This window comes from Ammospiza caudacuta, chromosome 3 (genome assembly GCF_027887145.1).
Source record: "Ammospiza caudacuta isolate bAmmCau1 chromosome 3, bAmmCau1.pri, whole genome shotgun sequence".
Lineage (NCBI taxonomy): Eukaryota > Metazoa > Chordata > Aves > Passeriformes > Passerellidae > Ammospiza > Ammospiza caudacuta.
In genome coordinates this window covers 34,355,222-34,381,177 of record NC_080595.1, presented here as the reverse complement: position 1 = coordinate 34,381,177, position 25,956 = coordinate 34,355,222, and the positions used below count along the sequence as shown (strand labels likewise).

The window sequence follows — 25,956 nt, the reverse complement described above, 5'->3', positions numbered from 1 at the left end:
TATGCTTTTCTGTACACCTGGGGGCCATCACAACCAGAGCAATTCTCCTTCACATTCAGATGAGTTGAGACTGATTCAAAGTGTCTACACAACCTCTCCTTTGAATGCCTTCGCGCCTGTTTTTTTGGTTTTATTTTATTTCTCACTACAGCCTCCTCTAGGAACTGATCCAAAATCCTTCCCTTTGTATTCTCCATTTCATTCCATGAAAAGTCTTTCAAAGCCTCTATGAGCACTATCACTGGCTCCATCCAGACAGAGCTGAGAAAGTAGCAGTCCCCAGCAAAAAAGCTGGGAGTATGTTTTAAGTAACGGCCATAATAATGCAAAATAAGACATTGTTCCATATTCATGAAGCCTGATTTAACAGCATCATTATTTCTGCCTCTTCTCTCCCTGGACCCTGTGTTAATGAGCTGTGCTGGATTTGTGTTGGATCTCTGAATTACAGCCCATACAAACAAGGCAAGGAGGACTCTCCTCTCCTCAGCACCGGTGCCATAATTTAGTGGCACAACTACTGCCATGCTGGGATATGCTTTGGTGTACTGAATATGAAGTCCTCCCTGGCCACTGCACATACTATTTGTGTCAGAGATGGCCAGCCATGCCTAAGGAACAAGGTGGCTCTTCTGCTACCTCCACTGGCCATTTTGAGGCCAGTGTTTGGAGCCTTTGAATTTCAGGAGGCCACAGCCTGCACTCAAACAGACTTTGTCAGGTCTCTTTGCAGGAGTCTTGTAAATAGTGTGCAAGGGTTAATGCTTATTAAATGGCAAAGGAAGGATTTGTACATCCTCACCAAGCTCCAGATGGTTTCATGAGATAGTATGAAGCCCATAAACACAATAGCTCAACTCACCATGGTTGGGCAGGACACATTCCTGTCACTAACTCAGTGTAGCTGACACCAAATAGCTGTTTTTGCCCCTGGACATTGAACTGGTCTCAGGTTCACAGTGCACAGACAAACTGGCAGATGCAGCATCTTGCCTGGGAATCTCCATCCATCCCTGTCAGAGACAGAGAAAGCCTGAGACCAGCCCATGTCCAGAGAGAAGGTGTCAGAGTTGGGGAGCACAAAGCAGAGGTCCTGCAGGCTCTGGTTAAGATTTAGGGCTCTTGCAGGTTTGAGATTGGATATGCAAATATCTGACCCACACTCATCTTGCCCAGCTCTGGGCAAGGCAACATGTTAAAAAGGTGACATGCAAGCACTGCATGAAGGCAGGCTGTGTGTGCATGCATGAACAAGGCAGGGACACTGCAAATCTGCAGGAAGCAAGCTCCCACAACGTGCCCCAGAATGGAGCCTTGGCTGTGGCAGCCTGCGTGGGCTGCCACTCCCCACTCCCACTCCCGACAGCAGACAGAGGTTAACAGACTGCAGACATTGTTATGCAGGAGATGATTCTCATTTATTTGTAACCTGTGGCAATTCCTTTTGTTCTTGGCTCAGAAAACCTGCTGGCGGAGTCTGCCGAGCAGCGAGGGACCATTAAAAACAAAGAATCGCTTTCAATTCCCTTTGAAGTCCAATTTGCTGCAGTAAAACTCCAGAAGAATTAACCAGCTGGGCTGGTTAATATTGCAGAAATTGAGGAAGGGGGAAAAGTCAGGCTGCCCCTGCTGTAGCGGGTGATGGCAGCCTGTTGCTGAGCTGGTCCTGTGGCTCTGTGGACCCAACCTGCTGCTCTGGAGCCAGGCAACAGCAGCTGAACAGAGAGGGAGCAGGGACATCTCCTTCCCACTAAGGTTGCAGACAAACAACCCATTCCCTGCTGCAAGGCTCAAGTTGCTGAGCAGAGCTTAGGAGAAGTCCATCTCCTTACCACAGACTATGATCTTCCCAAAGGACACTGAGGAGCCAGCTGAGGAACAGCAAATGAGCTGAGGAGATTCCCCTGGCCTGGCCTGACCTGACCCACCAATTCACCTCAAGGCCTGTAGTGCCTGGACTATAAATATTTAAGAGAGAGAAATTTCCAAGCATTTCAGCATCCTTTGGGCCCTTCTCAGTTATAAAGGCAAAGGCATCCTGAGTGAAGCTGTTCAGGATTCTGGGCACAGCCAGGTCTAGAGAAACTGTGAAAGCACAAGCGCAAGGGGAAGAGGAAAGACCTAGGCAAAATAGGAGAGAATTAAAGAATTCCATTTAAATATTTCCTCACCTATGCACAATACTACCTACAGGGCAAGTAACCCATATAATATTTCATGTTAAATATAGCCATGCTATTTAACATAAACCCTGCTCCCACCGCAATGCCAGCTTCATTTTCACTGCCAACTTTTAATACAATTTGCTAAGAACACATTTTCCATGGCCCCTTTGAGCTTGTAGAGCTCCACTGTAACTATGTATAAATATGCATTTATAATTAAAAACAGGAGAAAAAAATTCTAGATAGATGTGCTTAAGAAACTGGTGTAAATTGAGCCATATCGCTGACTTGTCATCAAGTACAACCTGAAAAGAAATTTTCCCCATGACAGGGGATGGATTGAAATAAGGAGTAGTTTCCCTGTGCTTGGGCTGGCAGGGGGAGTGGACATAAAGAGAAATTTGATTTTCTAACTCTTCAAAGGTAAAGGTACACAGAGAAGAAGAGCTGTATAAGATCCCTTTTTTCATCATGAACAGAAGATAAGTTTTTAGAGGGAATATTTCAACATTTGCTACACTCTCATCCTGAGAGAAATTCAGATAATAGGGTGAGTTGTTCAAGACATGTTTAGAAATCTTGCTACAAAGAGAATACTTTTTTTCTGACATTAGCTATAATTTGCTTTCTTAAGCTCATTATTTTTCTTCTTCCTACATAAAATGAGGAAACTATTGTTCAGCACCTTGGAACTCAACTCAGATCAATAAACATAATTTAAAAAATATCCACAGTATCCTGTCAACAGTTAACAACATCAAAAAAAGTTCTTGTTTCCACTGCACAAAGATGACACAAGGGATGAAAATGCTTTGTGTTACATTAAAGAGGTGAATAATTCAAACAGTTACAATGCCTTTCTCTCTGATCATGGAATACTCCAGGGCTGGAAGCAATTTCCTGACATTTACTTATTATTTGCAAATATTCAACACACATGAGGGCTTTATGGGTGGGGATTTTTTTATTGTGTGTAGTTTTGGTTTGGGTTTTTTTAATGGACAGGTTCCAATCCAGTCCTTGCCAGTATTTGCTACATGACACTCAGTTACTGTTCACTTATTGCACGTCAAGCAAGAGGCACCAAAGTGAATCTGCTCACAACTGGAGATACCCTCAAGCACTGCCAGTACAAATATAAGTGTAAAACGTATTTATTAGGAAGGCACTGGATAGGTATTCTTTTCACAAACACTGGCACCAGCGGAGTTCGTTACCTGGGAGGTGCCTAGAGCACAGCCTGGCAAACCAGGCTGGAGTCACACATGGATGAATTATTTGTAAGAACTCCTGCAGCACTGCCCCACTCTAGGCTGTATCAAATCTATTTTTAAAGTCACTTAGAATTATAAATAAATAAAACAGTGTATGAATTAGAAGCTACATAGTGCCTCAACACCTACACGTAGTCTGTTTTAATGATCTCATGGCAGGCCTGGCCACATGCAGTGCTACAAGAAACTAGAGCAGCACTGGCCACAAGACTTCCATGGGAAGGATCTGTAATCCCATAAACCATGTCAATGAGGTCGGGGTGCTGCAGGCCCTGGACAGAGTGCTGGGTTATCCTCCTGGAGGAGTAATGGCTGTTGAGGAGGTGAAGGGTCAGAGGGCTGCAGGGCCCCTTCCTGTCCCCTCTTACCTGTGGTGTTTGTGAGCTGGAAGGTGATGGATTTGTCAGGAATACTGCAGACATTGCGGACAGACACCTGGCACGTGTAGCTGGCATAATCCTGAGGTCGAAGGTTCTTCAGCTTCAGGACTTTGGTTTCACCCTGGGATTTGGGAAAAATAGGGGCAAGAAAAGACACAGGTGTCCAAAGCACAGATCATCAGTCCAAGCCTATATCCTGTCCCAAAGTTTACAGATTACCAGCAGCTCCCATGAAAACCTTAGGGAACTGTGCAGATTTCAAGCCCCCCATAGCTCTATGTAAAGGAGACACAAAATGTTTGCAGTGGTCATTTCACCTCCAGGGTTTCACAAAACACTCAGCAACTGACTGACATGACCTGAGAGCACTGCCAAACAGGTCTGGGCATAATTTCTCATTAACTACTGCCAGAAACATCTTGTAGAACATGACAAACCTTAACCACCCAGAACAGACCCTGAGATCTAACTCCGATATGTCAGTAGGAACCCAAAGGAAGTCACTGAGGACTCAACATTGCCATACCAAAGTATATCAGAGAAGATTGAGGCACTAATACTGGCCTAAATATGACAAATTCAACAGTTGTGCTCTAGAAATCTGCAGTACAGGAGGAAAAAAAAATTCAGAGAAATACTCAGAGAACTTCCAAAACTTTCTGATGCCTCTTCTCCAGATTCTAATCTCATTTATGCTGATGTAAATCCAGAGTGACTGCAGAGAGTTTGATAGCCTTTTCTCATTCTAAGGTAACAAATAAAATCACTGCCTGCACTCCATTAGTTACTGGCTTGTTATAGAAACAGAACCAAGTTGTTACATTAACGACAGACGTGTTCTGTAGACTTTTATTTATGGAATGAAGAAAGCTCTGAGAATCATCCTATGGTCTGCACACCCTGCAACTCGTATGTCTTCTGCTGACAGCTTGTTGCTGTTGTTCTCCTTGAGTTTGTCTAAATCTCTTTTGGAGAAACCATTCCATAACCACCCGCAAGTGTGAGGAGGTGTCAGCATGACAAATCCTCCAGAGAACAACCTCAAGGGACTGGACAATGAGCTCAGGAATGCTAATATGCAGAGAACAAGGACGTGGGGTGAGTAAATAAGAATGAGAAAACCCAGGGCACCAGTAACCCAAGAGAGTCCTGTCCCCTGATAATTGTTGCTATGCCACACAAATGATGGCATTTACAATATGTGTGTCATCTACATACTGACAGGGTCATATGTATTTCCTGTTTATTGATTAGTGAATTTAGGTGCATGGGTATAAGCCCTCAGTGTAAGTAAGTTTTAAAAAGCTTAAGCAGTGAAATCTCCACCTCATTTTTAATGTAAAAGCCTATTCAAACATGACACTGATAGAGGATCATCTTTAAGACAACACTGCAAACTCCAGTGAAGGGTACTTTGTTAAACATTCCGGCCAGATTTCCCCTTCCAACAGTGCTGCAGAGGTGTGTTTTTGTTAACTTCAACTCTTACCAACCCAAACTTACAGGCTTATGCTGGTGTTAAGGAGAGGACCGCAAGGGCACGCCTGTCTGAGCACAGCAGTCCCAACACCCTCTGTCAGAGCTGGGAATGACCCATCATGTCAGCAGCATTGCCTGACAGGAGCTGCAGCACGCTGGGCCATTTAAACATTAATGCTGCAACATGGTGAATTTTTGCCAGATGCCTTATTTAGCTAGAGAAAATATCCCAAGTCCTAAGATATCCTCTCATTAGGCAACATCTCCTGTTAATGACACTGACCCTAGTGAAAACTGGAAGAGCCCATAGTGGCTTCCTCCAAGGCCAGGGATGTCCTAGTTGGGAGGCACACAGCACACAGACAAAGCTGTCTTCAGGGCCAAACAGCAGCTCTGACCTACAGTGTTTCTGCAAATCTGCCACTAACCTGCAGCTCTCTCCTCCCTCCTCATCCCCCTGAATATTTCCATTTGGATGCCCATTTTCACGGCCTACAGAGATGGCGTGTTTCAATAAAATATGAACATGACTACATTAACTTAAAGGTTGCCTGGAGCATTGCTCAGAAATCAAACTCAGCCAGAATGTGCTCTGGGCCCAGCTTTGGGAATGCAGGAAGGTGCTTGGGATGAAACAGGAGCCCTGGAGAGCTGCCCTTTCAGCCCTTCCCACTCATCCCTGCCATGTGCTCCCCAGCAGCCTTGCTGGCAGTACTGGGGCTGATTAGTGTCTAAAGTACATTCAGCTCCTGAGCTCAGCTCAGGGTAACATGCTCAGAGTGCCCTGGCAAAAGAAAAGTTCCCTTCCATCTCCCATTGCATAGGCTGACTAATTACTGTGAAGAAAGTGGTGTTTACAGGGGAAACCTGGATGTGCAGGGCAAGTCCAACACAGGCAGGGAGGAGAAGGAGAAAAGACATGGACACCTTGTCCTAGGACAAATCAGCAAGTGCCCAGGCGTTGGGCTCCCCATTATTGTGGCCATTAGAAAAACTCATGGATCCCACAGCGATGCCTGCCATTTGCTCACACTGCTGAACAGGAAGCCTTTCCCTGATATATGGAGCCTGGGCACTCAATTAAGAAAAAAAAAAAAATTAGCGATAGGAGATAGAGGAAATCCAGTCTTGGGATTTTTTGGATATTAGTCTCAGTCATCCAACAGCTGCATAGCCTTAGTAGAGGAACTGTGTCACTGCTCTCAGGGACAGTGATAAAAAGGGAAAGGTCCTCCTAGGCCACACTCCCTCCTACTTCTCTGCTCCTCTTGCACCCTCGGAATTTGCATGCAGAAGGAAGGTCTACCTGCCCTTCTGGAGACAGCCTGCACCTTCTCCCCGGCATCACAATCCATGCAGGGAAGGAAACACCACCCACCACAGTGCCCTGCATCAGCAAGACACTCAAGACAAGCTGGCAGAGGTTTGCTTATTTTCACCTGTGTGTAAAGGGGCTCGTAGATGTCCACCCCATTGTCCTGACTGTGAGAAAGTGTCTCAGCTCCCCGTTTCCAGATGAAGCGAGCGGGCGGGTTGGAGTTGACCGTGCAGCGCAGGAAGACGGTCTTCTCCTGGTAGAAGCTGCCCCGCACATCACTGATGGTCTGGTGAACGGTGAGAACAGGCTCATCCAGATCTGCAAGGGAGGCAAGGAGGGTCGCAGCCGCTGTTAGCAAAGCCTGGTCTGCGTGCACAGCCTGCAGGGCAGATGGTGCTCCAGGTACCACCGAGGAGAGGGGAAGGTCCCACACACCTGGCTGATGACAGCTGCTGATTTAAGAGCAGTTTTACTACCTGAGGGCAGGTAGTACAACCAATATATAAAGGGAACACACAGGAGAAGCCAGAATTCTCCCACTCACCACACAAACCTTCAGGGAATAGAAAGCAGTCTCTGGTTTGCAGAGCCCCATGCAATCCTCAAAAAAACCCACCTGCCTGCCACATGTGTCTCAGAGCAGTGGGCTGCTTCATATTCCTCAATGGCACCCCCCTACAGAAAATCACTACTTTCTACTTCATTGAGAGGATCCCAGGAAACTCTGTTCCATCATTTCTCCATCTTCTAGCTCCCAAATCTCTCCTGAAATCATGGGGCTAAGCCCAGGACTGTAAGATGTCCATACAAATGACATGACAAACCTTCAAGACAAGGAATGAAAGTAAAAAATCAGGACAAAATGAAGGAGCTGAGTTGGAAAGTCATCTAGACAGAGCAAATCTTGTGAGGAATCACGGTAATGTGCGATGCAAAACACTGTAATAGGTATGCATAATTTTTCTCTCTTCCTATTAAATATCCTCTGTGTATTTTCTTCAAAGTCTGTGTCAACTGTCTTTGGCAACTTCTAGTTACTGCAACACTATTACCTCTCCCTAAACTGATCAGATTTCTTTGTTCTCTTTCTTTACAGAAGATGTTCCTTTCAATTCCCTTATTGTACTTGCACCAGACACACAGCCACCATGACTGCATCAATGGTTATCAGTGGCTATATTTTCAAGGACAGAAGCAATAATCCTACAGAAAGAGGATTTTCTCCATCCACACAGAGCATACTGCCCCACTACAGTTGCTCACCTGCTAAAAAGGGATGATTTTCTCAGAAGTTGCAGCAGATATCAATATTTGAACATCAAGGTAGCATGAGGGACACTTCAGAGGCAGTGGATCTTTCTCCTCACGAAAGCACTTTGAGACTGAGGTTAAATGTAAATATCCCTTTCAACAAGAATTGGCTCTCTAAAATGGGAATCAGTCCCTGTGTCTTTAAGTATGTCTACAAGGCACCTTTTGAGCTCAAGTTGAAGCAATTCTATATTTTCAGGAGCATTATGACACCATCTTCAGCTGCAAGGAAACTGAGGCACTTGTACCCTGTGTCCTCCTGTGCTGCCAGCACAATCCTCTCTGCACATGCTTCACAGGCTCATCGCCTCCTGCCCTGCCATGCCACCTAATTTTCACAATATTTTATTTTACAGATTTGTAAGTTTGGAGATCTGACTTTCAGAAAGGAAGAGGGAAGCAGGGATGAGTTTCTGCTAACATGCCATCCAAACAACGTATGCTCTCTGCTGAATCACAAGTGTCAACTTGTGGGTTTGCTTCTTTTAATGAGCAGTATGCTCGGCAAACAGCAATTGTTATGTGACCTGAAATTTGTCTGCTTGACCATAGTGCAGAGATATGAGTAGAGCCATTAATGAATAATGACAAGACACAAAATATATCCCATAAAAAAACTCCACCCACCAAAAAACACCCACGGCTGAAGAAAAACATATGCAGATGGGGAAAAAAAAGGCTCCTCTCCATACAGTGCTGTCTTCATGTGGCCACAGGATGACTGAACATCAAATTCTTTTGGACCAGGACCTTGAGCACAATCTCTCCTCTTTTCCTCCTTCCTTGTCTTTAACCTTACTTTATTTGTTCAAACTTCACATGAGTGACTCTGTAGCTACCATCCTTCTGAGATTGTTTCTCGGTAAACACTTGCCTTACTAACTGAAGAAGCAGCTCACCATTCCAGTCTCCTAGCTCCCAGCTACTCCCCACACAGAAAACAACATCTTCTTTTTGGTTTCTAAAACTTTCCTCCTTTGAATTCTTCAGCGCTCTTCTGCAGAAGTCAGCTCTAGGTCTAGCCCTTCTGAGAAAAGCTAAAATAAGTCCTACAACAATATGTATGTCCTTGATGTACATGTAATGCCACTGATGTCAGTGAGCTGCTCCAATGATAAATTTGGCCCAAGGCAGTTCATGGAGATGATCACATGGGACGTTTCATGCACAATAAAAGCTTGTAAACATTCATTCTTTTCTTTTCCTTACCTTCTCTCTCTCCCACATGGAAATACTCAGAAGAGCAGCCGCCTCTCTGCCAGTATCCAACCAACACTTTTAAGCCTCACTGATGCCCACTTGGGGCAGAGGAATATTATGCTACATGGGTTAGTGTTCTCAGTTTAATATCCTCTTGGCACCAACGGTGCTCTCTGCGCAACCTCACTGCCAAGCAGTAAAAGTATGACTGAGGACTAGCAGCATCTGTCAAGGACACCAAGGTACACATGAGAGTGATTACTTACCTCTAACTACAAAATGGGATGCAGGAAAAGAAGGGGTTTGTTTTCAAATTCTGGTTCATTCAGCTGAGGGTTGCCTGGGTGAGTGTTCAAAAAAACCGTGGCTTTTCCCATGTGTTCCCTTGTACCTACTGCAAATACTGGCAGAAAATAGTCTCTCCTCCCCAAAAACCAAGTGAGCAGAACAGAGGTGCAGTACCAAGTCCATCTGCAGAGTAGATGTTAGTATGAGAAAGCCCTTGGCCACCCCATTAGCCCCACAGTTCTACAGGTCAGAGCTGCATGAGGGACCACGGGATGCTACATCACTCTAGCTCCAGCCTGCACCGTGGGAGCACCCTCATGGCATGAAGAGATTCATGGCACAGTCCTGTTCCTAGAGACCCAGGTCCTGGCAAGGTATCACACTAAGCCTTGGGAAAACCAAGTATCCTTTGCAATGGAGATTTATCACATGCCTCCACTAAATGGAAGAGAAGAAACAGGCAGAGAAGCCAAGCAGATCTAGGGAGGGTGCCAGAACTTCTCTAAACAAAGTGATGCAATGCCAATGAGGACACACTCATGCTATCCACAGTGACTGCTGTTGAAGCAATCCACTTCCACAGCCTAGACAGGATAGTGCCCACACTACACTACTCCAGTAAAGGGTAGGGCAAGGCAGGAACAGATGGGAGCTACTCCAGCCATATAGTAGGACAGTGGATCATGAACCTACCAAAAGCTAAGGATGCCCAAGTCTGTGGCACATTTTGTGAAAGTCACATCACACCTGGGCTGGACAGCAGGACTAAAAGGAAGCAGTCAGGCAGCAGCTGCTGGCAGCAAAAAGGTCTGCCCAGACTCCAGGTGTGTACTGAGGTTTTGAATCTTGGAGGTTGTACCACTGACAGATGACCACAGTGCCCTTAAGCTCAGAAGGAAGGAGAAAAACCAGAAGGAGTGTAGAACAGCTCATGACAGGTTCAGCTGCTTTATCATACTTTACAACTTTTTAGCATCAACCTCTTGCCTTCTCAAATAATATGAGTGAGGAGAGGGATTTGGTGTTAACTGGGCTGGAGAAAATTGGAATAGTGGATAGTCAAGGACAATGTAATGCCTTCTCCAAGAGAGCAAAACAAGTTGCCTATATATTAAATCTTGAATTTCTCCCATTTGGGCCTTACAGAGTAAGTTTAGTTTCCCTCCCTTTTGATCACAGCAACCCAAGAATAAATACTAAAGTCCAAGAAGCAAACATTAAGAGAAGCCCTCAAAACTTGAAGCCCAAGCTGGAAAACCACTAGCAGCATCTCCAGGACTCAAGAAGGATGGGTACCAGCCAGAGAAATGTTGAATCACCTTCACATTATGGGCACTATGACAAACCAGGGCAATGTTGAGTCACCTTCATATTCACCCTATAACAGCTCAGCCTCCTCAGCTGCATTCCAGAGTTTTCAGCTCTGTTTCCAGCATGCTACAGAAGAAGCAATGTTGGGCACAGGACATTGGTTTCAGAAATGTCCCCAGTATGCGGGGTACTACCAACTTCAAGAAACATTGCTTGCTTCAAGCTCTGCCAGCTTCAAAAGGAAGACAAAGAAAGCAGAAGCCACGCCCAATGCTACATCCTGGACACGTGCTAGGGAACCCTGTCAGTGACGGACATCACAACACCCAGGTAAGAATGAATCACAGGAACAGCAGAGCTGTATGCTGCAGGGATGGATCTAACCTCCTAGGCAAGAAAGACCCTTGGGAGAGCACGGATGGCAGTCCCTCTGCTCCTGAGTCACGTGCAGGTGGTCCTAGGGCAATGCAGCTCCCTGCTGGCCCCGCAGTGAGGCAGAGACACGCAGTAGAACTGTGGGAAGGTCTGGGTTGCCGCTAAACGACTTACACTGCACATCTACTCGAATGGACTTGATGGCAGGGACCCCAACCCCATTTTCTGCTTTACAGTAATAGCGGCCCCCCTGCAGCCTTTGGATCTTCTCAATCCGAAGGGTCTCGTTAAGCACTGACGTCTCTTGGAATTTGTCCGACGCGCTGCCAGCAGTTTTGGTCCATCTCACCTGCGTGGGAAGAACAAGAGAAATGAAATCAGGGACAGAAAACAGAGATCCCAAGATTCAGCAGAGCTCCCTTTGTTGCTCTTCCCTAGCTACTCCCATAAAGAGGTCCTACAGCACCGCCAGACTTGCCAAAGCTCACTACTGATCTCACTATGCCTCAGTAGCCCAGCCACTGATTCTGGTTCACTGCCAATCCCCATATCCAAGTGTCCAGGGGAACCCCTCAGTTCACCCAGACACACACTGCATGTTTGCCACTCCTGCTCTGATCCTGCAAACCCAGCAGCTTGCTCAGTTTTATGCCACCATTTGCACAGCACAGGACTTTCAGTGTTCAGCCTTGAGACCCCACGTGGCTGGTAGGCCAGGACACTACAGCAGACATCAGCTCACAGCTACAGAGCTTTTGCTGCAGTCCACACTCATCTTTTTCTGGACAGCACGGCTATTTCTACTTTTTGCTTTTCCATGAGTGAGAAAAGGCAGTTGCTATCTGACTCTTTCCCCTTTCCCACTGGGAACCCCTGTGTATTTTATTTTTCTAAGTCATCCTTTCACAGCACACATGATTTTCCTCCATTTTTAAAGATACAGAAAAAAAAAATCCCTTCAGATTTCAAGCCATCTTTTTATTTGTTTTTCCTTATGTTACATGTCTCAAAATCCTGGCTGGAAGGGGCAAGAGAGCTGCATGATAGTTCATGGTGAGTGGTGGCAAGAAGACAGCAATCCCAAAGACTGAAGGGTTTCTCTTTTGTCTGGAATGAGGTACAGCCCTTGCAGTAACAATACAACCTTCCCCCTTGTTTTGTGCACTCCACACAATGAAAGAGAGAGACAGCTTTTCTCAGTCCATTGGTTTTCCATATCAGCAACCTCCCTTCTAAAGGCTGGGGACTGCTGGCCTCCTACTCTGGGATAATTTGGACTCTGGAACTGAGATCCAGCAAGATCAGCCAGCGGAAAGAAGAGAGACTTTCATTCAGCAATGACCACAGACCAAATACCTTCACCACTCTTCAGATTTTGACTAAAGCTCACTGCCATCACCTGATTGGTGCTGATGCTCTAGAACGAACAGGAGTGTCTACATCCCATCCCAGAGCACCAGGCTGAGCAGATTTTTGGAGCTATTGACCATGGATTTATTCAGCCTTTGTAGGCTTATGAAATTGTCTGAGGGCTCCAAGACTCTTGGAGTCTCCTGCTTTGAAAGACACTTCAGCCAGCTCTTTAATCTTCTCAATCACCATCTCATTTTAGTATTTTGGCCACATTTTCATGCTTTAATGACTGGTTGATAGAAAGGGAAAGAGAAGATTAAACACAGGTTAGGATAAGAGCTTAGCTAGGGAAAAAATCAATCCATTAGGAGGGAAGGCAGAAATGGGACACATGACACATTTTATATGTGCAGGGTCTAGTCTCCCTGGTCATGCCTGGTTCTAGGCTCTGGTGCTCCCTGTGCAGGTCTGGCAATGACAAGCCAGAGTGTTGATCACCATCATGCTCTCTGCAACAGGCTCTTCTCCAGAAATCTCTCTAGATACTCAGGCTCAAATCCCTGCAACGTGCCAAGACTTTTCCATGCATTCAACAACCTTAGGCAGGGACACTGCTACCAAATTCCCCATTTCTAATGCACACAGGTATCATTTATCCATCACTGTCACAAGCCTAGGCTGGTTGTTTTTGCTGATTTGGCTCAGGTAATTTTCTTTTTATTGTTTCCAGGATATTTTCATGGAAAAACCATTTCAAATCCTTGCCTTTGTCATCACCTCATTGCCAAGTAGGTCCTCACAAGCAGGCCTACGGAGGCATTAACTGGCATGAGAAGATGCATGGCTTCTTGCCACAAGTGTCTTTGGCAGGACTGAGGAATGGGGCCAAGGCAGCTATCACACGTGGCTCCCCTGAGGGTATTCTGGCACATCCAGCCTCGCAGTGTGCACCAGCTGCCACTCCTAGCACTCTGTCCCAGAGCTGGCAGACCCATGCTCTAGGCCAGCACCTCTACAGACACCTCCACAACAACTCTGAACTGCCCAGCTGGAGTATCTGAAGGGTGCTGAGGTGGCTGCACGGGCCCGAGGCTGTGCAAACCTCTGGGCACCCAAGTAAGGACTGCAATCATCAGCCAAGCTCAGCTTTGTGCCTCCCCACTGGGCTGTGTCTCTGACCACAGCATGGATGAGTCCTGTGCTGCAGGTCTGGCTCTGCCTCTGCTTGGTGGTCTCAAAGCAATGAACAGCAGGTTCTGTGTGGGGCTCAGTGAGGTGCACTACCAACAGCTTCCTGAAGCAGCATCCCCTTGGCTGTACATCCAGGGAAGCTGAGAAATGGACAGACCATGAAGGACCAACTCCTAAGGTAAGCACATATGGGAAGCGTCTTCCAGGATGTTCCTACTTTGTAGTAAGAGGGTTAAAGATTTGAGATTTCAGTTTGGGCTTTAGGTTTTTGGAGAGACTTCACATACTGAAGACAAGTAGAAGGTTTTTGTAAGCTTCTGCCAAGCTTTGTGGACTGTTTTCATGAAAGCAAGCTTAAATGCTTCACAGCTAAACAAGCTAAGTGCTTGCAAAATGGAGCATCCCTTCCCAAGTCCAATGTGTCGGAGGAAGCTGGACACCTCACTGCCCACAGTTCTCCTCTCTGTGGAGACTACAAACAAGTACCATGGGGTGGCATGGCTGAAGGTAAGACTGAAGGCTTACCTGTGGCCGGGGGTGTCCTGTGACCAGGCACTGCAGGACCAGCGTGTCCCCCTCCCGAATTGTGTAAACACGTTCACTGATGTTGTCTTCCTTCACCACGCATGCTTGCCCAGCATGGATGATTTGGGCCTGAGCAGGAGCTGTAGAAAGGAAAGAAGAGGTAAAGATGGAAATGAACAGAGCCCATTTCCTGATGCCCACTGCCCAGGGTGGCTTCCCCCACCTCATAAGCCACAGAGGGGAAGAGCTAGGAAGTTCTGGGAATGAATCATGGAGCTCTTAGGAGATATACTATTAAGCAATTTTCCCCATTTCCTGAGTGACTGATATCAACTACTACTTAAAAACCATTGGTTCTGTAGGGATGAGCTTTTCTAGACACTGAAAAGCAGAATATGGCACTTTTTTGGGGCGGACCCTCCTGCATAGGTTGAGGACTAAAAATTTCCTGCTGTCATCTCTCCTGGAAAGGAGTATGTGCAAGCAGCTATAGCAGGGACCTGGTCAAATCACAACTGCTCCACACCTGTCTAAAATAAGGCTGATTACTATGATTTACCTTGCAGGGGGCTGGGATAACTACTGAGCAGAGTAAGAAAGGGCCCTGAAGCTCTGTACAGCTATTAGCACATATCCCTAGAACAGGCATAGCAAACACTGCAGGAAAAACAAGTCTTTCCCATATTAAATAGCAGCCTGTCTCAGCCCTGAGCCAGAGGAAACAGCCTCTGCAGGGCCAGAGGACCCCATAATCTGTAGAGATTTCTCCACCTACGGCTGCTAATGGAGACCAATTACTGCCAGTCCAGCCAGGAAAATGGGTGAAGACCAGTGCAGTGGAAAAGTACACAGACAGAAAGTTCCCAAAACAAAGTTATAAAATGCCCAACGACTCCAAACAGCACCTACATCCCCCAACAACCCTCATGAGAAGCAGAAAGAAATGAGCTCTAGTAGAACAGGATTTTATAAAGAAAAAAGCCTCAGCTCTGAAACTCTGTGCAAACAGCCTTTGGCTCCCTACTCACAAGCGTTTGTGTGATCAGAGAAGTGGCTGAGCTGCACTGAAGGTGACTGCACAGCCCAGCTGCACACCTGCACTTGTTTGTAGGGGAAACTCCAGTTGCATTTCAAGGTACAGAGAAACCCACAAACATGTCTAAGAGCTGGTGTCTCCCTGACAGTCCCCTGGGATACTTACCCAGCTCGCAAGAATGCTTTCAGGTGACTCTGGAGTCACAGCTCTAGCACCCATTAGTGAAATACAACAAAAACGAACAAACCACAGAGGAGATGATCAACGTGCTTAAAGCAATGAGCCTTAGAGAGCCTTCCTAAGCAAGAATGAATTTTGCACAACCTGTTAAAGCCAAACCAAGCACCCACTTTTTCCTGAAGATTAGTTGAGCTTCAAAGACTGCCGTTTTTTTCACTCCCTTGGCATGACCAAAATGCTCTAGGCCAAATCACCTGGGCAGGAGAAGCACTCAGGTTTTTACTGGTTTAATCCACCAGCAGTACAGGCAGCAGGACAGGCTGGGTTCAGGCAGTGGAAAAGATCTGCCTTTGAGATCAGCCTTTATAAACTGGTGTCACCACAATGCACTGACCAAGCTGCAGGGACACAAGAGTGGACACAGGGCTAGTGGGAAACTGCCCTTGCTGCTGGGGCTTTACTGCCTGCCATGGCCACCCAACATCCAGGCTGCAGCACTGCACATACAGCAAGCTCATCTCTCATTTTCCATCTCTTCCATCTTTCCAGCATGGTGGCACTTTTTAAAAATTATTATTACTCTCCAAATTGCTGACAAACAGAAGCAACATGTCCATTTGAAGAATACAATGGCACAAACATGGAAAAATCCCTCAGCCTCTACTGTCTTCTCCTTCTGCAGGCCTCCCAAGATGCCTGCCATCACTCAGGCATCATGGAATGCCAAAACTGACTGATAAAACTTCACTGATACAACTGAGCAGGTGAGTGACCTTCCCCTGCCTGGATGGCAGAGAGTCCTGTTGAATCCAGAGGAAAGCACAAACCTGTATATGTGCTCACACTCAAATATGTGTGGATATGCATGCAGATATGTAAATACATTAATTAAAATAGGGGTTTATCAGGAAAAGACATCATGAATACTTCTCAAGACAACAGTCACAGGGGAGAAATTCAGAAGCCTACATAACCTTTGCTAATACACCTTAATCCAAACGACAGCCTCTTGAGCTGTTTGAGCCCTCAGATCAGTTTTCTGCAGATCTGCCATAACATCTTTAGCCCCAGTTTACTGCAGAGGACTCCTTACAGGGCTGAGACACAGGCTGTGATGCTGACTGATCTCTGCTGATTAAAAGAGAGACTCTGTCCCTTCCCATCCTGTGCCGCATTCCCCCCAGTCCCCAAACTGTGCTGCCTGCATTTCAGCAGGGTCCTGGCACCCTGAAGCAGCAAAACTCTGGTAGCCTCTCTTGCCAGTCTCTGGGCTGCATTTGCCAGCTGATGGCTCTATTCTCCCTTTGCAAACAGGACTTTGCTATAAAAACTAATTTCCAGACACCCCATGGACAATCAGAATATTTATCTGCAGTTCTATCTCCCATTTAAATGTTGCTCTTAAGTTGCTCTGCTGTATCCCACACGGGATTCCATTGCAACTTTCACTCTTCCCTTTGTCTATTCCACTTCCATTATTTCACTGTGTTGTGTAACCCTTTTCTACCACTTGTCCAGAGGCACTTCCACATGGGGAACTTCCACAACAAAATCATTAGGTAGAGTGGAACAGGATTAGAAGGCTTTTGTGCAACTATTCTGGTGCCAATATACCTTGGTGTGATTTGCTGGCATATCCCTGAGTTTGAGAGGAACATTATTTAAACTAATCCTTGTAAGGCACTAGACTACAACAAAACAACAGCCCTGGGGATAAGCCATGGGTCGTCATTTGGTCCTCTGCTCCCAAATTCTCCCTGGACACACTGAGCTGTAATGAAGCTGACAAGCAAGGCTATACACACCTGGCTTTGTTTGCAGGTGTCTGAACTTCCTTGTGTCACCATTCCTAACACCTTTCAGCTAAATCATTGGAAAGGGTCATCAAGGGAACCTCCACTGCTTCAGCTGTAACATTTCTCTGGCAATAACAGCACCAGGTCCTCAGCAGAACAATCACCATTTTGTAATGTCTTAAACCCCATGTGAACCCACATCTCTCAAAAGGGAACTCAGAAAGCTTGGGGCTGTCTTGGAAAGAAAAGCACTCAGGTAGATGGCACAGGAGCCTGAGACACTGCCTCTGGTTTGGTCATAACCTGACAGTAGTAGGTAGGGGCTGAGCAATTAATGAACCCAGCTCTTTGGGGACTGCATTAAGATGGGACTTGGGAAGGTCTCTGTTCCAAGCTCGGCCTGCCACAGCATACAAAGGCAGGGAAAGTCACCTCATGCTGTCTTACAGATGGGCAGAGACACTGCAAGGATTAATTGCACTTTCAATGTGCTTGAACAGAAAGAATACATTATTGTGTGACATCTTCCCATGTCTCCTGGAGGATTCCAGCATGCAGACAGCTTGCCCACTGCCAGCACAACAGGATGGCAGGACCATGCCTGTCAGAGGAACAGTTCCACAGGAGGCCCTTAGGAAGGCAAAGAAAGGCTGGAGATGAAGGAGTAACCACAGCCATTCTCTTCAACAGAGACAACCTCCCCTGTGGAGTCCTTCTGGGAGAGAATCCTTCACCTCAGGCCAGCCAACCCCAAAGAAGAGGTCCAAGGAAGACCTCTGATGGCCTCTATGGGGGAAGAAGGGACAGATTGTTCCCAGAAATTTTGTGGGACAGAGGTATCATCACTTTTATTCAACTTCCAGGTAAGAGATCAACTTAGAGAAGGTTTTCAATACAAAGTCCTCTAGAGAAACCAGGCCAGCCACATATTGAGTGTCAGATGCTTTAGAAGGGAGAAAAAAATCAGACTGTGAACATGCAGCATTAGGGCCTTGCTCAGAGAATGGCTGACCTGTAATGCATTTGCCCTCTGCATCTAGATTTCCTACTATGCTTTCACTTGATATATTTACACATTAAAACAAAAGGAAATTGAAGTGGATAAAATAACTTTATTCCCAGTGCAGTGTACTGTACAATGTTATTATTACCATAACCTCGAAATTTTATGAGACTCTTGGTGCTTAGAGGTTGCTAATACCATGAAAATGTAGAAAAGGAGAGAGAAATGGTCTTTTGGAGAGGACTGAGTCATCTGTATTTGGTTTACAGATCTATCCATCCATCTTATTGAACCTCAGATCTCATCAGTAAAATGACAATGATGAGGGCTCCTTCACAGAAAGGATGGTGAGTGACAGATACTGCACTGACACTCCCTCAGTCACTGTCAGCACCCACAGGGGCAGCTGCTCCCCTGTTTTCCAGCACAGCACCTACTGCACTTCCCTGCTGCCTTCCCAGCACTCCAACAGCAGCCACCATGCTTGACTCTGTCCCACCACTACCCCTGCCACCTGCACGTCCTGTGACCGCCTCAAGGATGGAGAGCATTTATCTCCAAAGCTGCTGGGCCAGTACCAAACACAGGGGCACTGAATCCACCCACCTCTGCTGCCATCCTCCTCCAGGCTGGGGACAGAGGGAAGCTGCACCCAGAGCTTTCCTCTTCCTCAGCCTGAACCTACCACCCTGCTTTGCAAGGCAAGAAATGATCTTCCATGCATCTGGTGCAGACATCATTCAGCCTCTCCTGCACAGAGCCTAGGCAAAGAAGCCAAGGTCCTTCCCTTTCCTGTTCACAAGCTGCCCAGAATCACACTGCTTGGTTAGACTGAAAAGAGGGGGGCATCAGCTGCTAATCTGCACCTTAAACCTCTCAAGAGCCTGTCTGTCTCCTTTCCTCACCTTTCCCATCCTGAGCAAGTGGCATGTAACAGATGCATGAAGGGAGTTCCCAGAAATGGGAAAACACACGGTGTTTATAGACCACGGTGGGGTTGAATAAGCATTTCTCTAAGGAAATCCACATGTGGAAGTTCTTGCTGAAGAGACACTGTCAGTGACTGCCTCTCCAGGAACTGCCCTGCAGCACTGTCAGTTACAGACCACGGCACAGCACCATGGGGGCAGCTCAGGCCTGGAAGTCGCTGCTGGAGGCAGTGTTTGATCCCTTCTGCTCAGCAATGCCCGGATCTGCCTGGAGAGCAGGGGCACACAGACATGGAGAGCTACGAGGAAGGGGTCGTGTCCCCTCAGCAGAGCACAAAGGAAAGCCAGCACATGCCTAAAGGGAAGAGATGAGCTGGCAACACTTGGCGGCAGCAAGGAAGGTCTCATACAATGGGAAGGGTCTGCAGGGGCAGCATCCTGACAGCCAAACCAAACACCCTGCTCCAGGAGGGGATGGAAACTGCCTTGAGGTGTGCCCCAGCACTGCTTTGCTGGTCTCATTGATTGCTCCACTAGGGATGAAGACCACAGGCTTTGCTGAAACTTTAGACAAAACAAATTAACCAGGCCAGATCCAGCCCACAATGCAGGGCATGATATCGATGGGCCATTTGAAAAGGAGAATTCACTCCTGCTTGAGGACAATTATGGAAATAATAATACACAATCAGTGTCCATTAACACTGTCAGCAGGGCTGTGGATCAATATTGTATTAATGGCTGAAGAAAAACCAGCCATAGCCATCAGTCAGCAGTTAGGACCAGCACAAGAGCAGAGGGAGAGGAGGCAGCAGTGGGTGGGTGTAATCGAGCTCAGCGTTGGATGTCTTTGTGCAGCCTGCCCAGGGGAGCCCACTTTCCAAACCAAGGGCCACCACCATCTTCCAAACACATTCCCTGGCACTTCCTCAGGGGCCTCCTTCTCCTCACCCCAGCTCCTCACAGCCTCTTTGCCCAGTGAAGTGCAAAGGGAGCCCAGTCCCTGAGGGAACTTTCTCCACGGGAAGCTTTGTGCAGTTCAGTCTGATTAAACCCCAGTTTTTAACACAAGGGCAGGCTGGTCCTGAGCACAGAGAGAGGCAATGCAGAAGGCCCAGGGACAGCAGAGGATCAAAGCATATCCACAGTCTTGGGTCTCCTCACACTCCCTGGACTTCTGTCTTGTCCAAGCCCCTCCTGTTGACTCTTCCAACATCATGTGCTGCCTGGGCAGCTCTGTGCTACCACAGCACTGTCCTAAACCAAAAGACATCAGGAAGCCCTCCCTGCCTACTGACACTAAGGGGTACAACCCCAGACAAGGCAGATCTCCACTGAAGCTCCTTGCCTCTCACACCCCAGTGTTTTCACCGCAGCCCAAACCACAATATGCTCAAAAAAAGAAGAAAAATCTGCTTACTGTACACCCAGCCTAAACTTGCCACAGGAAACACATCATATTTCAGTAGCAAAATGCGACTGACTCCTTTGGTGTTTGTACACTGATCATGACAAAAAACATAAATTCATCCACAAAAAACCCACATCCACTCACAAGATATGCAAAGAACCATGTCTAACCCCACACAACACTTCACAGCTACTCTTGAGCAAGAAGAAAAAAAAAAATTCAATGAGAAGTGCACAGAGAAATGACAGAAGTGTGGAAAGTAATCACAGAACACGAAACTTGGCTACTTGAAATAGCATGGGATTTTTTTCACTTGGAAGAGGCCAAGACTACGTCTTCACATCTCTGTCTGATTGCATCTCCAGAAACCAAGTTTCTTTTTGTAAAGCTCAGCTAGATGATTTCCACAGCCTTAAAATAACTTTTTGCTTAATGAATGTCACTTCCTTGAAGCATCTCTATAATTTTATTTTAGAAAAATGCCAGCAACAAAATCATGTGAGATGTCATGAATAGCAGGTACACCCCCCAGCGACTGCAACACCTGTTCCTGAGACCATTGTTCAACTTTAAACTGGATTATGGGCTTTACTAAAGTATCGGTTACCAGATCATCACTGATCACCTCAACCCCCAACTCCACTGCCTGCAGCAGCTCACTAGCTTTCCTACATGTTCCCAAAATATTCTTATTTTCCTTGTATTCTAAAATATAGGTCCACCTAACTGCAAGAGTGCTAAGTAGAAGAGCAAAACTGATCAGCAGCTTTGTTTGATAAGAACCAAGTGACAGAGATTACACACACAGAGCATTATGGTGGCATAAACTCTACATTGCTGCCCAACTCTTATGCCTGAGTGGAATTTCTGAAGACAATTCAATGCCAGCAATATGAAGTAGCTTGTCTTCAAATATTTAGGGGCTCCAAATAGTGACAGTCAGAGCCTGCACCTCAGCAACACTGTCCTGGAAGATTCCAGCTTTGGTTGGGAAATGAAAAAAGCATGCCTGTCTCATAATGGCCCTAAAAGAGAGTTTATCATCTCTCCCAACCCACTTCCTGCTGTGCCAGCTACAGAGCCTGACGTGTATCTCTCAATCCTGGTGCAAAACCCAATGAGCCATAAAGCCACACTGGGTGAGGCGATGCTGCCAAGCTAATTGCTCAAAATATTGTGCATTTCTCTTCTGGTTGCCACTTAAATCTCCTGAGCATTCATTTTAGGGGAAAATACAACTCAGGCAAGCAGCCTGGGGGAGAAATCCTCTAATCTAGGAGATGTAGACCACTAACAGAATCACTTGTTTGTCAGCTGGTAAAATACCCAAAAATGAAACAGTCCAGTCAGAGAAAAAAGGGCTACAAAGCGAGGAACTCAACTGGACATGGGTAGCACAGACACTTGTTTATCTGACCCCTGTGCTGCAGGAACAGGTGAGTACTGCAGGACAGCTGAGCACCAGACTCCTTGGTAGGTCGATCATTTGTCTCCTTTATGTGAGCTCACACTAGATCTCCAGTCCCCTGAGCCAATCTCCAGCTGCTCCATGTACCCATCACCCTCTGAAGGGCAATGAATACTACAGGCATCCAGAAGGAATGCAGACCCTCTGGCCTTTGGTTTTAGCTTTCACTGCACCCATCCCCAGGGGCTTCCAAGTAGCTGGCTCACCAGAGAGCCAAGGTTAGCTCAGATGGAGATGCAACTCTCTCTTCTGTTCCCCCTTTTCTGCCTCTCTGTCACAGCACACAGGAGCCACTGAGAGTGCATATCCCCACTCAGACAGGAAAAACTCCTTTCAGAGCCAGGCTGCAGCTTGCCAGCACTGGTAGCAAAGTCCAGCAGATGATGTCCCCACCATCTGCTGCTAATAACTCGTGCAGGCAAATGGGCTTTGTTTGAATGGTCCCAAGGGCTTTACCCTCTCTTCCCTGAATTCAAGATCAGCTCATTTCTGAAGCACCAATGGTGCTGCTTCTTCTGCTTTTTCTCCCTTTTTATACTTTGAACCCCTTTGGTACAACAAAACTCTTCAACAAAGAGGTCCATGTGCACAGATCTTTAAACCAGAGTACTTTGAAACTCATCTGTTGTTTCATGGCTGGACCATTTGACATAGGACATAAAAGGAGAGCACAACACAGACAGTCCTTCAAAACAGGGAAAAAAAGTCAATTTGCTAATCATCTGTCAACTAGATTAGAAGCAAAGGTGCATGAACTCAAATCAATGAATAACTACAGGATCCTTTTCATATCAAAACCAGAAAAAAAATCAGATGACAGCTGTTGTTCCTGAATCATGAAAAATAAGGCAAAGCAGAGGTAGTGGCTTCAAACTGCATTCCCCAGCTAGTTGGACACAGGGAGAATGCTCCAGACTCTGCTGGCGATGACTCTGCCAGAGTCACACCCTCATCCTAAAACCCACTCTGGAAACACAGGAAGAGAAACAAATTCAAGCTCCAGGTATACTAAAAAGACCCCAAACATAACAGAAGAAATAGAAGAAAAACCAAACCAGTATGGAATCAAAGTACACTATCAGAAATTGTGTAAGAATAGGATCATTTCCACGCAACACCAGCTGATGCTGTTCAAAATGCTAAACCCTGAGGTGCAAATTCCTCAGTGCTGAGGTGGAAACTGGAGGCTGGTGGGCAGGAGGAGGACTGGCAGAGAAGAGGTCTCAGAGGAGAGAACTTCTCTCTATGTGGAGAGCAAAGGGGATGATGTACGCTCAGGGCTGCTCACCCCAGAGAGGGGCGGACACGGGGCAGCAAAGCAAGGCACTGACTACCTGGTGCCCCAACTCTCCCAAAGACCTCCCTTTGTACGTGACCAAAGCAGACCCACCACTGCCAGGAGAGTTTCTGCAGAGGCACAGAGCTCTGTGCAGACCACAAAGCCCGGCTTTGTGAAGCTGGGTAAATACTCAAGCACTGAATCAATGCTAAATCCTCACCTGTCACAGCTCCACTGCTGCCATAGCCCCATCCATACGTCTCAGAGAGAGCTGGGGATGTGAGGGCAATCACACCATGATGGCAGTGCAAACATTCCCTTCACACAGGAGAGGAAAGATTCAACAGATGTCCTTGTTTACCTTCTGCTACCCCCATCTTCCATGGAAAGCAAAAGGCTATTTTAACTGTGAAACAGAGGGTAGGAGGGGGGGAGAGAGGAATGAGAGCAGGAGAGAGTGGCAAGAGGCACAAGAAAAAGCCACTGGAAGAAAATTCCACTGAAAGCCATTTTAAAACAAAACATAGAAAGAGATGGAAGTACAAACGCTACCCCCTTAAATCCACTGCCTAAAGCCCAATTTTACTACTGAAAAATGGTGGGAAGCAGGGACTTGTCTCTCTCCAAAGCTCTAGGAACAGTGGTGCCCATCCCACATACACCCCAGGTTCCCTGCAGCAAAGTCACCTCCCAGGGGATCAAATCACAAGATCAGCTCTCAGCTCCAAGCCACTTGGTGGGACAGGACAGGCAGCCATGGCACCGACCCCAGCACAGCCACTCACTGGCAAACCTGGCAGAGATGCCCAGCACCACGGGCACCACAGAGACTTGGCACCCCTCTGCTGGGTACCCATCTGCTCCCAGCAAGATCAAGGATTGGAGAGGCTGCTGATGATGCATGGAGGCTGCTTGTGACACAGCCCCTCCGTGGGGAGAAGCCTGTGTGCTTGAAGGAGTTCCAGTGCAGGCTCTCACAAAACACCCAAGCTTTTATCCCCCAGGCAGTGCTGTTAAGTGGGGAAGGGCTGCTATTGCCCTCTGCCATCCTTGGACAGGAGCCTAAAGCACAGCCAGGGATCAATCCATACCTAATTCCAGTCTACAATGCAAAGGCCAAGCTCCACCCGAAAGGAAGGGAGAGAGCATCAAAAGCAAATGCCAGCAAATTGTCAACAGAACCGAGGCAACAGAGTCTGAGTGACACCCCTGGAAATCAAGCCAAGTAATTTTTTATCTTGACAGCATCTTCTACATCCCTGCAGTGCTTTTCGTGAGCAGAGCCCTAGAAAGTCCCTGGTACTTCCCCTCTGGAGAACCAATAATTAACAACCAAAAACTGGCAGACAGGCGAGCGATTCCCTCTGGTTCCGATAAGAGGAGCTGACATCTCTCTAGCCCCAGCCACCTCCATTCCTTTATTCTCTTTGTTTATTGATCCTTTTATGCACATAATGCAAATTGACATTTAATAATTCAGCCGAGTTAATGGTGCTTAAATATTAAAAGGCTTTTCTCTTTTAATTAGCTGTAACAAAATAGGCAACAAAGGAGTGCTAGATAGACACCATTTAAAATACTCTTGTCCAAGTTCCTTGGCATTTTTCTAGGGATGGAAAAGAATAGTTCAACAGAAATTTTGTACAAGTCTCCTACTCTCACCAGGAAGGTAAATAACCCACAGAACCATTTCCAGAAGCTTTGATTCATAGGGCATATTCATCTCTGTCAACTCTTTGTTTTCTCTGCCTTCTCCTCTTCTCCCAGTAAAGACAGAGGGGAGTGGAAGGAGGGGCAGAGGGTAGAATGAAAATCCTTCCCCATAAGAAGTGCCAGGACCCATGTGAAATGTTGCAGATGCGGATGCAGAAGCCTTCTGATACATTATTGCAAGACCTGTATCCAGGTGAAAACAGAGCTAAAAGGTAGCAGTGCACAAAGCTATTTGAAGAGTTACAAACAGCACAGAAATCTTGCAATTATTCCCTGGGGCAGGAATAGCTTATTCAGAAAATTAATTGAATATTACTCTGGTAAAAAAAAAATTCCCATATATAGCAGGGCAAGGGAGCACTCATTTCTCTTCTGCTCATTATGCCAAAGGTTCAGAATAAGAGGGAAAATACATGGTATCTTTAAACCTCAGTTCCATCTCAGCTGGAGCCGATGGCAGTAATACATCTTAGTCATAATGTTGCTGGTGTGAATCACCATCACTGAAAAGACTTGTTATTATTTGGAATGTTTTAACTGTGCATACCTCCTCTCTGAATTAGCGCTCACTTGAAGTCCTGAATTGGTTTGAGTTTGGGATAATGATTTCCCACCTAACCCAGAGGAGAACCACATAGTCACAATAATTAGATATAGAAACTGTTAATAACTTAGTTTAATTACAACCTATTTTCTTCAAATTTAGCCTAGACATAAGATTTCAATGAATTCTAATTATATGCCATGTTTGAAGAGCCTGTGTTATTACATTATTAATTCCAGCCAAAGAAACAGACTGACAAACACTAAATTCCTTACTGAGGATACTTAAAAAAATTAATCTTAATTCAAGTCAATTAATATATTGACTTGCAAATTCTGTGCAAACTCATTCTTTGACAGAGGACTATGCATTGTAAATCTGTAGAGGGAAAGCTGCATTTTTCACACATAACAAAAATATCAAATTC

The 25,956-nt window shown here is 46.3% G+C and overlaps 1 protein-coding gene across 1 annotated transcript in view; it reads right to left on the bottom strand.

Moving 5' to 3' along the window:
• The window catches only part of MDGA1 (MAM domain containing glycosylphosphatidylinositol anchor 1), a 139,772-nt gene that overhangs the window by 77,674 nt on the left and 36,142 nt on the right, over positions 1-25,956 (bottom strand). Inside the window, exons 3-6 of the mRNA XM_058802526.1 lie at positions 14,171-14,310; positions 11,276-11,450; positions 6,738-6,934; positions 3,808-3,940 (exon numbers count right to left, since the gene is read on the bottom strand). Of these exons, the coding sequence (XP_058658509.1) occupies positions 3,808-3,940; positions 6,738-6,934; positions 11,276-11,450; positions 14,171-14,310 (645 nt within the window). The remainder of the gene's footprint in view (positions 1-3,807; positions 3,941-6,737; positions 6,935-11,275; positions 11,451-14,170; positions 14,311-25,956) is intronic.